This window comes from Panulirus ornatus, chromosome 6 (assembly GCF_036320965.1).
Source record: "Panulirus ornatus isolate Po-2019 chromosome 6, ASM3632096v1, whole genome shotgun sequence".
Classification (NCBI taxonomy): domain Eukaryota; kingdom Metazoa; phylum Arthropoda; class Malacostraca; order Decapoda; family Palinuridae; genus Panulirus; species Panulirus ornatus.
This window is the reverse complement of record NC_092229.1, coordinates 41752038-41768444: the sequence shown is the minus strand read 5'-3', so window position 1 is coordinate 41768444 and position 16407 is coordinate 41752038. Positions and strand designations below refer to the sequence as shown.

At 40.3% G+C, this 16407-nt stretch overlaps 1 protein-coding gene across 5 annotated transcripts in view; it reads left to right on the top strand.

The window, feature by feature from the left end:
- Positions 1–16407, top strand: part of LOC139749163 (polycomb protein EED-like) — a 139748-nt gene that overhangs the window by 20460 nt on the left and 102881 nt on the right. For 4 of the 5 annotated variants that reach the window (XM_071662817.1, XM_071662818.1, XM_071662816.1 and 1 more), the window contains one exon: positions 556–692. In XM_071662817.1, the coding sequence (XP_071518918.1) occupies positions 676–692 (17 nt within the window). In that variant the 5' untranslated portion in view covers positions 556–675. Of the gene's footprint in view, positions 1–554; positions 693–16407 lie in introns of those variants that run through there. The other variant, XM_071662814.1, reaches the window with a different exon arrangement.

Below are 16407 nucleotides of genomic sequence, written 5' to 3'. Positions count from 1 at the left end.
TTGGTTTGCATATTTTGAAGAATGGTATGTGGATCCAGAATTTCTTACCAAGACTTGGTGCTTCATCTGAGGAAAGATGTGCGAGCCAAAGGCTGCATTAGTTGACCCTGCAATGGAGCTTGATGAATTAGGGTTGCCTACACAGAACCTGGCAAGCATTGTGAATGCCAGTTGGAACTTTATAAAAAGTCTACATGTATTGTACGTGCAGAATATATGGAAAGCTATGCTGTAGCATGCATTTGGTCTTATGGATTTTGTTGTCAATTGTTCTTTGTGAAATTTTTCAAATAAATTCTACCATTAGATTTACTGCTTATTTTCTGAAAAAAGGATTTATACCCATTTGATACTGTCAGTGTGAAATGATAAGACTGAAAATAGGATAAAGAAAAAACAAGTACTAAATATAAGTAGAAAGGAATGAGAAGTGAATGTGGTCATGTGGAGTCAAATTTAACCTCTGTCCTCCTAAGGAGGCAGAATTTTTGGTATTTTGAGATTTTTCTACCTGTACACATGTATGTTACATCACTGATATTTTCATTTTACTAGGATGATACTTCAAGTGTAGGAAGTGGTTCTAATGCTGATAACTCAAGAAGTGGCACACCAACTTTACGTAGGAAGGGTCGTAACAAGCGTGGACGTAAGAAGGCACCTGCACCACTCAAAATGGGATACAAATTTACGTAAGCCCAAGTGATGTTAGAAATGTATAATGTAGGTTTAGTTTTATGCTTTATTACCAAAGATGGTCTATATTTCACAATAATTGTATATCAGAGTTTTGAATATTTCATCATGTGACAGCTTTACATATGTATGAATGCCTATGTATTTAGCAGTACACTTTGCCTTTTTACAGTACAGAAACTTTTATTTTTTATGGTTTCTTTGAGAGATATTAGGAAAAATTTGTGCCTCTGTTATTTACATTTCCATGAATTACTGTATAGTTCAAATTTATGAAAAGTAATATGATGCATCATAATTATTTTACATGATTACGTGCATATAAGTATCCTACCCCTCTGCTGCATCATCAGTGCTCCCCTCCGTCGGTCAAAGTGCCATGCTATTGGAAGACATCATATTTCTTACCAAAACCAACGAGCCCACAATCTCGCCATGAGTTATAACATAATACCATTACCCTGACTCTCAGCTTACTCTGATGAAAATTTAATTTGGTTGGGTGTAAAAGGACATGGCAAATTTTATAGAATTTCAGCAATGTGCTGATATGATAACCTCTACCACTCACTGCTTAGTCATCTTAAGACTTTGTATATCAAAAACATTAACCATGGGCTTTAGTGAAATTTGATTCTATGACTTAGACTTAATTAGTTAGCACCAGCAAGCAGTGTGCTTCTAAGGAGCCATTCCTTCTTTTCCAGCCCTCATTTATGGTGTCCTGCTAGGCACAAGGATGGGACCCTTGTGGTTTCTCATCCATATGTAATTGTCAGATGGATGTACTTGCATGATGGAAATATGTCAGTGTCCCATCATTGTTGTCTGTTGACAGTTATTTCCCAAATTCATCACTCTTAAGAACATAGAATACCCTTAACAGTTTGCCAAACTGTACCACCACCATCATTACAAAGATTGCACTATTGCACATCACCCTCACTCGAGACCCAATGCCACTCACTATTTAGCTAGGCTTCTCTAGGTTAATTAGTCACAAAGTGCCTTGTTCTCACTTTGAATGCTAAAGTAAGTTGGGAGGAACTCATTAGGACCATTATCAGATCCTCCTGCAATCATCTAAACATTCTTTTTATAAGAAACACTTAGAATCTTTGCAATTAAACATTCTTCCAGAACTCATGTGTGCCTTCTCCTCCTGTGTTATAAAATTGTACTGAAACGGGAAAATTTGAGTCAGCATGGGACCTAAATGATTGAGGGGGATCTTGCAAATGTAAATGATGCGATTATTGATTCTTTTCTTTTCTTTCATACTATTCGCCATTTCCCGCGTCAGCGAGGTAGCGTTAAGAACAGAGGACTGGGCCTCTGAGGAAACATCCTCATCCAGCCCCCTTCTCTGTTCCTTCCTTTGGAAAATAAAAAAAAAAAAAAAAGAGAGGGGAGGATTATTGATTCGTAAGCAGTTTTTAGTGAAGATCATGAAGTTGCAGGACTGTTAGAATGTTATGAAAATAAAGAAATATTAGTCTAAGTAGTTTTGGGTATTCAGTATGAATTCAGAAGGCATTTAGGCATACTGAAAAGAAAACATGCATTCCAACAAGGATAACCAAGAGGCACAAACTGTGTGCAGTACTTGTACAAAAAACTGAAAACTGTCTTCCTTGCATATACAAGTAGTGTAAGATATATATAGTGGACAAACATGGTAACAGAAACAAAGTGTGTAGAATTGGACAAGAAAACAATGACTGCCAAGTAGAAGAAATATATGATGAAAATGGTGGATATTTATGGCACTGTATTACATTCTTGCAGGTAAAAGACAAAGTATGCAGTTTAGGCAAGGATGAAGGAAATGACAGTCTAGGTGAAAGACAAAATTGATTTAGGACATGAAACATAGGAAAATTGAGAAATGTCTTGAAGACACAATAAGTGCAGATGAAAATGATAATAGTATGAGAAATAAGAACACAAGAATTAAGTTCTAGATGGTATAAACAAAACAGGAAATTAAGAAAATGAAGAGACACCATTAAATAGAATGAATGGCAGTAATACATACAGACAGTAATTAAAAGATGGGTGCGGACACTTTTGTGAATGCAAGTATAATCACCTCTCAAAAAATGATTTGTAAGAGCACTTTGTTTTGGAACTTTTGATGTCAGAGTTGATATCAGAGAATGTTGTGATAAGAAAGACTGTATATATGCATTCCCAGCAGTTTTCTGCAGATAAGAAAAATACTGTTTATGCAAATGGGGATATGAATGTATGTTTATGCACTCACAGCTCAGTCTAAGCATATATTTGCTTTTCCCTAGTGAATGATCAAGAATGTAAGATAAAGGAGAAATGTAGATATAAACATAATAACAGTGCAGTATGAGGAAAATACAAGAGTTAAAGTAGAGAACAATGAAAATGGAGGAAGGAAAGGAATAGGTTATCAGCATAGAGATGGAAATAGATTTATAAGAAGAATTGAACAAAGATGGAATCTGTTTGATAACTAATGAAAGGAGAAAGTACTAGAACACAGTATAGAAAAGATATGGAGGAGATTGCCTCTCAAAAATGAAACCAAGACATGCCAAAATATAATAGAAATTACTCACAAGCATTGAACAGAAAAGTGGAATGGAATGACAGCATGAATCAATATTAGCAAGCACATGAAAACATGAGAAATTAAAATGAGATGAATTGAGAAACTCAACAATTACTTGCTAGATTATGACTGCTGTACTACAGGAACCCACTAGAATAGTTGGACTCTTTTCATTAGAGAACCAGTTAAGGAGAGTCCAAGTAGAAATGGGAATAGCACAGCATGAAATCAAATGATTGAGGTAAAGAACACCCACTTTGAAAAACAAATGAATTAGCTTCACATAAGACTGATGACAGCTTGAGTAAAGGTACAATTAATAAGAAATACTTTGGACAAAGGATTAAAGAGATAAACCCTTAGAATATGATGTATACCATAAATCCCCTTATTTAACAGTTCCAGAAATAACGGACCAAGTCCGACAATGCCAAATTATGTCCCTGAAGTCAAAATAAGATCTGGTTGTCTTGATTCCTTTTGAATCTTCTAGACTTGCTTTTGGTCAACGTATGCACAGTAGATGTGTGTGGCATATCCACATGCCCAGGCTTAACCCATGACTGACCCAGTTTGTTTACAGGCATTCACTTGGAAGCATTTGTATTCTTGTGTGTGCCTTTGGTGTCCTGTTTGAGCTACAAAACAGTTTTTTGGCATTCTTTTTCACACTTATTGTGAACTTGTGACAGCCATCATGGGTCTTAGGGGTAGTAAAAAAGAATTTTAGATGTGACATTGAATCAGATATTAGAACTTTTCAAGAAGGTCTAGTGTGACGTTTCTATTGCCTGCATGTGTGACAAGTATGGTTTTAGAGGCAAATTTTTGGGTATAAGGAAAAGCAAAGGAAAACACTGATGATTTGTTTTAAAGCTTGAAGTTGGTGCAGCAGTAAGCAGATCAACTGTTGGTGCTGGGAGTCATATAATAGTTGCTAGCAATGAGCAGTTGGAAGAGGCTGTTGATACATAGCATATGTAGCAGTGCTCAAGTGGTGTCAGTATTCATCTAAAACTGCATGTTGCAGTGAGTAAGCTTGGAAGATGTAAGTAGCAGCAAGAGGAGAATCATTTTGTACTTCCCAGACTCTGAATAATCTTTATTCATAGTTCCCATGGCAATTTACAACTTCATCAAGATATTCCAGACATAGCAGGTTAGTTGATCAAAACACTAAGTAGTTCATTATCTATTTTGTTCCTGTACTTTAATCTGTAATTTCATTTATTTTTCATTCTTCATCTACCTGTATCTCTGACACCTGTTCCCTTTGAGAACTCCCTCAAAGGCATGGCCGTGGCAAAAGTCTCCATAACTTTTGAACTCTAGTGCCTTTTCTTAGCCTTTAGTGCCTCACCTTTAACAGGCCACTGGCAGAGGGCAACTCTGTTGCAGTGTTTTCAGAGTTTCCCACATAATATTCCTACCAACTACTACCTAATTTGTGTACCTAATGTTCTTGTGTAATATTCCTACGTACTACTTCTACCTAATGCTCCCAGCTAATGCTCCTACCAGCTATTTCTACCTAGAAGGTTTACTTAATGCTCCAGTTTGATGTTCCTACATATTACTGTCTATTGCTCCTACCATTTTGCCAAAAGGCAGGGGTGGCACATAGTACTCGCCACAGGAAAATCTAGAGTCACAAAAAATGAGTTGTGTGAAGTAAATGTTGTCAAGTATTATGTATGACAAGGAGAGACTGTATGATTGTGGACAGAATGCCAGCAGTCCCCATGTGAGTGAGGCAGAAAGAAGACAGCTTCCTGGGCCAAAGCAGTGCAGCTTTACAACTACTGAAGTGCTGACTTGCCATGTAGTTGTCATGTACCATCCTAGTACCCAGGTAGGTAATACTGGTAATATACCTCCCTGGTTGATGGCTGCTCACTGACCTAGTTATACATTATACAGTACTATATATACACTATATGTCTTCACTTGTACGTGTATAAGAACTTGACTAAAAAGACAGTCAGCAGTAATGGACAGCCCTTCCCCCATTAGTCCATTAAATTGATGGTATACTTTGTAAACATACAAAGTTTGACAAGTGAAAATTCTGAAATCAAAGTTAATCATCGGTAAATAGATGAGGGATAGCAAAACATTCCTAATTAACTTGTCAGAAGCTTTGTCAAAGATGAAGTAAACTTCACACATTTTGAAATGTTCAGAGCAAGTAGAACCACATTCAAACAAGGAAGTGTAGTAAAAGTCCATATTAATCTAGAAGGAAAGCAGAAAATGAAGATGAGACAGAATAAATGTGAATTAATTGTAGTTAGTGTTCCAGCTTAAAATTCAGTAAACTAATATACACATCCCCAAAACATATCTAAATGAGCCTCAAGAAATTCTACCATAAGTTGAAAAAGATGTTGAGGTGAACAGAGAAACCAGATTCGGTGATTATAAGGGCTGGGGGCTTTAATTGCAATTTTATTAACCAGCAGGAAAGGGGCTAGAGTATGGATGTAAATACTTTAACAAAGAAAAGAGTAATGATTAAGCAGATGAATGTTTAATGTGTTAATCAGTGAGCCCAATCCAGATAAACCTTGGATTTACATGAGGAAACAATATGTTAGATTGTATTTTTAGTAATTGTATGACACATTTCTTCTATTGAAATGAATGACACAATTCTTTCAAATCACAGTATTGTAGAAATCACATCATGTGGGAATGAATGAATGCAAATATGATATAGCAACAGAGGACAGCACCAGGTTGAGTGGCAGAAAATTTAACCACAACAAATTAGGCTGGTGAGAAATCATTGAAAGGATTTTGAACTGAAATTGAAATGAGGTCTTCAGAGTCAATAACTGAATAGTAAACATGGAAATTTACTTAAAGTGATTAGGACAAATAATCACTGAGCTAATACAAAAGAAAAATACTGCTAAATGGAAGGTACCAAGAGAGAGATCATAAATAGAAGTGCATTATGAAAATGATATCATAAAAGAGGTGCAACTGGAGGGATGTCTGATCATTATCTTGTGGAGGCAAAGGTGAAGATTTGTAGAGGTTTTCAGAAAAGAAGAGAGAATGTTGTGGTGAAGAGAATGGTGAGAGTGAGTGAGTTTAGAAAGGAGACTTGTGTGAGGAAGTACCTGGAGAGACTGAGTACAGAATGGAAAAAGGTGAGAACAAAGGATGTGAGGGGAGTAGATGAGGAATGGGATGTATTTAGGGAAGCAGTGATGGCTTACGCAAAAGATGCTTGTGGCATGAGAAGCGTGGGAGGTGGGCAGATTAGAAAGGGTAGTGAGTCGTGGGATGAAGAAGTAAGATTATTAGTGAAAGAGAAGAGAGAGACATTTGGACAATTTTTGCAGGGAAATAATACAAAGGAGTGGGAGATGTATAAAAGAAAGAGGCAGGAGGTCAAGAGGAAGGTGCAAGAGGTGAAAAAGAGGGCAAATGAGAGTTGGGGTGAGAGAGTATCATTAGATTTTAGGGAGAATAAAAAGATGTTCTGAAAGGAGGTAAATAAAGTGCGTAAGACAAGGGAACAAATGGGAGCATCGGTGAAGGGGGCTAATAGGGAGGTGATAGCAAGTAGTGGTGATGTGAGAAGGAGATGGAGTGAGTATTATGAAGGTTTGTTGAATGTGTTTGATGATAGAGTGGCAGTAATAGGGTGTTTTGGTCAAGGTGGTGTGCGAAGTGGGAGGGTTAGGGAGAATGATTTGGTAAACAGAGAAGAGGTAGTAAAGGCTTTGCGGAAGATGAAAGCCGGCTAGGCAGTAGGTTTGGATGGTATTGCATTGGAATTTATTAAAAAAGGAGGTGACTGTGTTGTTGACTGGTTGGTAAGGTTATTTAATGTATGTATGACTCATGGTGAGGTACCTGAGGATTGGCGGAATGCATGCATAGTGCCATTGTACAAAGGCAAAGTGGATAAAGGTGAGTGCTCAAATTACAGAGGTATAAGTTTGTTGAGTATTGTTGGGAAATTTTGTGGGAGGGTATTGATTGAGAGGGTAAGGGCATGTACAGAGCCTCAGTTGGGACAAGAGCACTGTGGTTTCAGAAGTGGTAGAGGATGTGTGGATCAGGTGTTTGCTTTGAAGAATGTATGTGTGACTTGAAATCACATTGGGTTGCCAAGGCGATTATTTCAGTTTCCCTGCTTAATTACTTTGCTATGTCACATTGTCAACTTCCCACTTCCCTTTGTCACTTCCACTCTCGATACATTTTCGTGATGACCTTATTTGAAACTGTATCACTGTATGTACTTAATGGAGCACCGTAAATAATAAACTTTTGCATATGGCGTGATCCTACATGGAAACTGCTATGATGACATGTCCCGTACAATTTAATTTCTATGATTAACCTACAGCTATACTCATGATACATGCCACGGGTTATTTTACATTATTCTTACTATATGATACTTTTTTCTTTCTAGGTAAACAAGGCCAATATGTGGCCTCTTTGCCTAATGATGTAGGCAGTACTGGCGACCATCTGCTCAGTTGTTGACTCCATCTGTGTTTGTTTTGCTCGATAACGACAAGGCTGTGCGATAACTTTATATACACAGTCAAATCTTGTCTTGTTCAGACCCATCTCTCCTCTTATTTATCCCTGGGGATAGGGGAGAAAGAATACTTTCCATGTATTCCCGTCCTGTCATAAAAGGGGAGGGAGTGGGGGGCTGGAAATCCTTCCCTCCAGTTTTTAATTTTCTAGAAGAGGGAACAGAGAAGGGAGGCAAGTGAGGATTTACCCTCTTATGCTCAGGCCTTTGTTCTTAACGTTATTTCACTAACGCAGGAAATGGCGAATATGTATGAAAAAATATATGTGTATTATAGATCATACTTGATCACTGTTTCCTCTGTCTGAAAGGTTGTGTCAGGAAACAGATGAAGCTTTTGAGAGATCGGGGCCTGAACATACAGGAGGGTGAGAGGCATGCAAGGAATAGAGTGAATTGGAATGATATGGTATATCAGGATTGACCTTCTGTCAATGGACTGAACCAGGACATTTGAAGCATCTAGGGTTAACCATGGAAATGTCTGTGGGGCCTGGATGTGGATAGGGAGCTTTGGTGTCGGTGAACTACACATGACAGCTAGAGACTGAGTGTGAATGAATGTGGCTTTTATTGTTTGTTTTTTCTTGGCACTACCTTACTGTTTTCCTGTGGGGTGGGGTAGCGGCAGAAATGGATAAAGGCAAACATGTATGAATGTGTACATGTGTATATATGTATATCTGTGGATGTATGTTATGTATTTATATGTATATAGTCATTTATATATATATATTTTTTCTTTTTCTTTCGTACTATTCGCCCTTTCCCGCATTAGCGAGGTTGCGTTAAGAACAGAGGACTGGGCCTTTGAGGGAATATCTTCACCTGGCCCCCTTCTCTGTTCCTTCTTTTGGAAAATTAAAAAAAAGAAAAAAACGAGAGGGGAGGATTTCCAGCCACCCGCTCCCTTCCCTTTTATTCGTCTTCTAAGACACACAGGGAATACGTGGGAAGTGTTCTTTCTCCCCTATCCCCAGGGATAATATATATATATATATATATTTTTTTTTTTTTGCTTTGTCGCTGTGTTATATATATATATATATATATATATATATATATATATATATATATATATATATATATATATATATATATATATTTTTTTTTTTTGCTTTGTCGCTGTCTCCCGCACTTGCGAGGTAGTGCAAGGAAACAGACGAAAGAAATGGCCCAACCCACCCCCATACACATGTATTACATACGTCCACACACGCAAAATATACATACCTACACAGCTTTCCATGGTTTACCCCAGACGCTTCACATGCCCCGATTCAATCCACTGACAGCACGTCAACCCCGGTATACCACATCGCTCCAATTCACTCTATTCCTTGCCCTCCTTTCACCCTCCTGCATGTTCAGGCCCCGATCACACAAAATCTTTTTCACTCCATCTTTCCACCTCCAATTTGGTCTCCCTCTTCTCCTCGTTCCCTCCACCTCCGACACATATATCCTCTTGGTCAATCTTTCCTCACTCATTCTCTCCATGTGCCCAAACCATTTCAAAACACCCTCTTCTGCTCTCTCAACCACGCTCTTTTTATTTCCACACATCTCTCTTACCCTTACGTTACTTACTCGATCAAACCACCTCACACCACACATTGTCCTCAAACATCTCATTTCCAGCACATCCATCCTCCTGCGCACAACTCTATCCATAGCCCACGCCTCGCAACCATACAACATTGTTGGAACCACTATTCCTTCAAACATACCCATTTCTGCTTTCCAAGATAATGTTCTTGACTTCCACACATTCTTCAAGGCTCCCAGAATTTTTGCCCCCTCCCCCACCCTATGATTCACTTCCGCTTCCATGGTTCCATCCGCTGCCAGATCCACTCTCAGATATCTAAAACACTTTACTTCCTCCAGTTTTTCTCCATTCAAACTTACCTCCCAATTGACTTGATCCTCGACCCCACTATACCTAATAACCTTGCTCTTATTCACATTTACTCTTAACTTTCTTCTTTCACACACTTTACCAAACTCAGTCACCAGCTTCTGCAGTTTCTCACATGAATCAGCCACCAGCGCTGTATCATCAGCAAACAACAACTGACTCACTTCCCAAGCTCTCTCATCCACAACAGACTTCATACTTGCCCCTCTTTCCAAAACTCTTGCATTCACCTCCCTAACAACCCCATCCATAAACAAATTAAACAACCATGGAGACATCACACATCCCTGCCGCAAACCTACATTCACTGAGGACCAATCACTTTCCTCTCTTCCTACACGTACACATGCCTTACATCCTCAATATAAACTTTTCACTGCTTCTAACAACTTGCCTCCCACACCATATATATATTCTTAATACCTTCCACACAGCATCTCTATCAACTCTATCATATGCCTTCTCCAGATCCATAGATGCTACATACAAATCCATTTGCTTTTCTAAGTATTTCTCACATACATTCTTCAAAGCAAACACCTGATCCACACATCCTCTACCACTTCTGAAACCACACTGCTCTTCCCCAATCTGATGCTCTGTACATGCCTTCACCCTCTCAATCAATACCCTCCCATATAATTTACCAGGAATACTCAACAAACTTATACCTGTGTAATTTGAGCACTCACTCTTATCCCCTTTGCCTTTGTACAATGGCACTATGCACGCATTCTGCCAATCCTCAGGTGAAGATTTGTATGGGTTTTCAGAAAAGAAGAGTGAATGTTGGGGTGAAGAGGGTGGTGAGAGTAAGTGAGCTTGGGAAGGAGACTTGTGTGAGGAAGTACCAAGAGAGACTGAGTACAGAATGGAAAAAGGTGAGAACAATGGAAGTAAGGGGAGTGGGGGAGGAATGGGATGTATTTAGGGAATCAGTGATGGATTGTGCAAAAGATGCTTGTGGCATGAGAAGAGTGGGAGGTGGGTTGATTAGAAAGGGTAGTGAGTGGTGGGATGAAGAAGTAAGATTATTAGTGAAAGAGAAGAGAGAGGCATTTGGACGATTTTTGCAGGGAAAAAATGCAATTGAGTGGGAGATGTATAAAAGAAAGAGACAGGAGGTCAAGAGAAAGGTGCAAGAGGTGAAAAAGAGGGCAAATGAGAGTTGGGGTGAGAGAGTATCATTAAATTTTAGGGAGAATAAAAAGATGTTCTGTACGGAGGTAAATAAAGTGCGTAAGACAAGGAAGCAAATGGGAACTTCAGTGAAGGGTGCAAATGGGGAGGTGATAACAAGTAGTGGTGATGTGAGAAGGAGATGGAGTGAGTATTTTGAAGGTTTGTTGAATGTGTTTGATGATAGAGTGGCAGATATAGGGTGTTTTGGTCGAGGTGGTGTGCAAAGTGAGAGGGTTAGGGAAAATGAGTTGGTAAACAGAGAAAAGGTAGTAAAAGCTTTGCGGAAGATGAAAGCTGGCAAGGCAGCAGGTTTGGATGGTATTGCAGTGGAATTTATTAAAAAAGGGGGTGACTGTATTGTTGACTGGTTGGTAAGGTTATTTAATGTATGTATGACTCATGGTGAGGTGCCTGAGGATTGGCGGAATGTGTGCATAATGCCATTGTACAAAGGCAAAGGGGATAAGAGTGAGTGCTCAAATTACAGAGTTATAAGTTTGTTGAGTATTCCTGGCAAATTATATGGGAGAGTATTGATTGAGAGGGTGAAGGCATGTACAGAGCATCAGATTGGGGAAGAGCAGTGTGGTTTCAGAAGTGGTAGAGGATGTGTGGATCAGGTGTTTGCTTTGAAGAATGTATGTGAGAAATACCTAGAAAAGCAAATGGATTTGTATGTAGCATTTATGGATCTGGAGAAGGCATATGATAGAGTTGATAGGGATGCTCTGTGGAAGGTATTAAGAATATATGGTGTGGGAGGCAAGTTGTTAGAAGCAGTGAAAAGTTTTTATCGAGGATGTAAGGCATGTGTACGTGTAGGAAGAGAGGAAAGTGATTGGTTCTCAGTGAATGTAGGTTTGCGGCAGGGGTGTGTGATGTCTCCTTGGTTGTTTAATTTGTTTATGGATGGGGTTGTTAGGGAGGTGAATGCAAGAGTTTTGGAAAGAGGGGCAAGTATGAAGTCTGTTGGGGATGAGAGAGCTTGGGAAGTGAGTCAGTTGTTGTTCGCTGATGATACAGCGCTGGTGGCTGATTCATGTGAGAAACTGTAGAAGCTGGTGACTGAGTTTGGTAAAGTGTGTGAAAGAAGAAAGTTAAGAGTAAATGTGAATAAGAGCAAGGTTATTAGGTACAGTAGGGTTGAGGGTCAAGTCAATTAGGAGGTGAGTTTGAATGGAGAAAAACTGGAGGAAGTGAAGTGTTTTAGATATCTGGGAGTGGATCTGGCAGCGGATGGAACCATGGAAGCGGAAGTGGATCATAGGGTGGGGGAGGGGGCGAAAATTCTGGGAGCCTTGAAGGATGTGTGGAAGTCGAGAACATTATCTCGGAAAGCAAAAATGGGTATGTTCGAAGGAATAGTGGTTCCAACAATGTTGTATGGTTGCGAGGCGTGGGCAGTGGATAGAGTTATGCGCAGGAGGATGGATGTGCTGGAAATGAGATGTTTGAGGACAATGTGTGGTGTGAGGTAGTTTGATCGAGTAAGTAACGTAAGGGTAAGAGAGATGTGTGGAAATAAAAAGAGCGTGGTTGAGAGAGCAGAAGAGGGTGTTTTGAAATGGTTTGGGCACATGGAGAGAATGAGTGAGGAAAGATTGACCAAGAGGATATATGTATCGGAGGTGGAGGGAACGAGGAGAAGAGGGAGACCAAATTGGAGGTGGATGGATGGAGTGAAAAAGATTTTGTGTGATCGGGGCCTGAACATGCAGGAGGGTGAAAGAAGGGCAAGGAATAGAGTGAATTGGAGCGATGTGGTATACCGGGGTTGACTTGCTGTCAGTGGATTGAATCAGGGCATGTGAAGTGTCTTGGGTAAACCATGGAAAGCTGTGTAGGTATGTATATTTTCGTGTGTGGACGTATCTATATACATGTGTATGGGGGTGGGTTGGGCCATTTCTTTCGTCTGTTTCCTTGCGCTACCTCGCAAACGCGGGAGACAGCGACAAAGCAAAAAAAAAAAATATATATATATAAGATGAAAGCCCGCAAGGCAGCAAGTTTGGATGGTATTGCAGTGGAATTTATTAAAAAAGGGGGTGACTGTATTGTTGACTGGTTGGTAAGGTTATGTAATGTATGTATGATTCATGGTAAGGTGCCTGAGGATTGGCGGAATGCTTGCATAGTGCCATTGTCCAAAGGGAAATGGGATAAGAGTGAGTGCTCAAATTACAGAGGCATAAGTTTGTTGAGTATTCCTGGTAAATTATATGGGAGGGTATTGATTGAGAGGGTGAAGGCATGTACAGAGCATCAGATTGGGGAAGAGCAGTGTGGTTTCAGAAGTGGTAGAGGATTTGTGGATCAGGTGTTTGCTTTGAAGAATGTATGTGAGAAATACTTAGAAAAGCAAATGGATTTGTATGTAGCATTTATGGATCTGGAGAAGGCATATGATAGAGTTGATAGATATGCTCTGTGGAAAGTTTTAAGAATATATGGTGTGGGAGGCAAGTTGTTAGAAGCAGTGAAAAGTTTTTATCGAGGATGTAAGGCATGTGTACGGGTAGGAAGAGAGGAAAGTGATTGGTTCTCAGTGAATGTAGGTTTGCGGCGGGGTGTGTGATGTCTTCATGGTTGTTTAATTTGTTTATGGATGGGGTTGTTAGGGAGGTGAATGCAAGAGTTTTGGAAGGAGGGGCAAGTATGCAGTCTGTTGTGGAAGAGAGAGCTTGGGAAGTGAGTCAGTTGTTGTTCGCTGATGATACAGCGCTGGTGGCTGATTCATGTGAGAAACTGCAGAAGCTGGTGACTGAGTTTGGTGAAGTGTGTGAAAGAAGGAAGTTAAGTGTAAATGTGAATAAGAGCAAGGTTATTAGGTACAGTAGGGTTGAGGGTCAAGTTAATTGGGAGGTAAGTTTGAATGGAGAATAACTGGAGGAAGTAAATTGTTTTAGATATCTGGGAGTGGATCTGGCAGCAGATGGAACCATGGAAGCGGAAGTGAATCATACGGTGGGGGAGGGGGCGAAAATTCTGGGAGCCTTGAAGAATGTTTGGAAGTCGAGAACATTATCTCGGAGTGGAAAAATGGATATGTTTGAAGTAATAGTGGTTCCAACAATGTTGTATGGTTGCGAGGCATCAGCTATGGATAGATTTGTGCACAGGAGGGTGGATGTGCTGGAAATGAGATGTTTGAGGACAATGTGGTGTGAGGTGGTTTGATCGAGTAAGTAATGTAAGGGTAAGAGAGATGTGTGGAAATAAAAAGTGTGGTTGAGAGAGCAGTGGAGGGTGTTTTGAAATGGTTTGGTCACATGGAGAGAATGAGTGAGGAAAGATTGACCAAGAGGATATATGTGTCAGAGGTGGAGGGAACGAGGAGAAGTGGGAGACCAAATTGGAGGTGGAAAGATGAGTGAAAAAGATTTTGAGTGATTGGGGCCTGAACATGCAGGAGGGTGAAAGGCGGGCAAGGAATTGAGTGAATTGGAACGATGTGGTATACCGCGGTCGACGTGCTGTCAATGGATTGAACCAGGGCATTTGAAGCGTTTGGAGTAAACCATGGAAAGTGTGTGGGGCCTGGACGCTGAAAGGGAGCTGTGGTTTCAGTGCATTATTACATGACAGCTAGAGACTGAGTGTGAACGAATGGGGCCTTTGGTGTCTTTTCCTAGCACTACCTCGCACACATGAGGGGGGAGGGGGTTGTTATTCCATGTGTGGCGAGGTGGCGATGGGAACAAATAAAGGCAGACAGTATGAATTATGTATATGTGTATATATGTATATGTCTGTGTTTGTTTATATATGTGTACATTGAGATGTATAGGTATGTATATTTGCATGTGTGGACGTGTATGTATATACATGTGTATGTTGGCGGGTTGGGCCATTCTTTCGTCTGTTTCCTTGCGCTACCTCGCTAACGCGGGAGACAGCAACAAAGCAAAATAGATAAATAGATAAATTATTATTATTATTATTTTTCTTTGTCGCTGTCTCCTGCGTTTGCGAGGTAGCGCAAGGAAACAGACAAAAGAAATGGCCCAACCCACCCCCATACACATGTATATACATACACGTCCACACACGCAAATATACATACCAATACATCAATGTACACATATATATGTACACACACAGACACCTACATATATACACATGCACACAATTCACACTGTCTGCCTTTATTCATTCCCATCGCAACCTCGCCACACATGGAATAACATCCCCCTCCCCCCTTATGTGTGCGAGGTAGCGCTAGGAAAAGACAACAAAGGCCCCATTCGTTCACACTCAGTCTCTAGCTGTCATGCAATAATGCCCGAAACCACAGCTCCCTTTCCGCATCCAGGCCCCACAGAACTTTCCATGGTTTACCCAAGACGCTTCACATGCCCTGATTCAATCCATTGACAGCACGTCGACCCCGGTATACCACATCTATCCAATTCACTCTATTCCTTGCCCGCCTTTCACCCCCCTGCATGTTCAGGCCCCGATCACACAAAATCTTTTTCACTCCATCTTTCCACGTCCAATTTGGTCTCCCACTTCTCCTCGTTCCCTCCACCTCTGACACATATATCCTCTAGGTCAATCTTTCCTCACTCATTCTTTCCATGTGCCCAAATCATTTCAAAACACGCTCTTCTGCTCTCAACCACGCTCTTTTTATTTCCACACCTCTCTCTTACCCTTACATTACTTACTCGATCAAATCACCTCACACCACATATTGTCCTCAAACATCTCATTTCCAGCACATCCACCCTCCTGCGCACAAATCTATCCATAGCCCACACTTCGCAACCATACAACATTGTTGGGATAACTATTCCTTCAAACATACTCATTTTTGCTTTCGGAGATAATGTTCTCGACTTCCACACATTCTTCAAGGCTCCCAGGATTTTCGCCCCCTCCCCCACCGTATGATTCACTTCCGCTTCCATGGTTCCATCCGCTGCCAGATCCACTCCCAGATATCTAAAACACTTTACTTCCTCCAGTTTTTCTACATTCAAACTTCCCAATTAACTTGACCCTCAACCCTACTGTACCTAATAACCTTGCTCTTATTCCCATTTACTCTTAACTTTCTTCTTTCACACAATTTACCAAACTCAGTCACCAGCTTTTGCAGTTTCTCACATGAATCAGCCACCAGCGCTGTATCATCAGCAAACAAAAACTGACTCACTTCCCAAGCTCTCTCATCCCCAACAGACTTTATACTTGCCCCTCTTTCCAAAACTCTTGCATTCATCTCCCTAACAACCCCATCCATAAACAAATTAAACAACCATGGAGACATCACACATCCCTGCCGCAAACCTACATTTGATGAGAACCAATCACTTTCCTCTCTTCCTACTCCTACACATGCTTTACATCCTTGATAAAAACTTTTAACTGCTTCTAACAACTTGCCTCCCACACCATATATTCTTAATACCTTCCACAGAGCATATCTATCAACTCTATCAT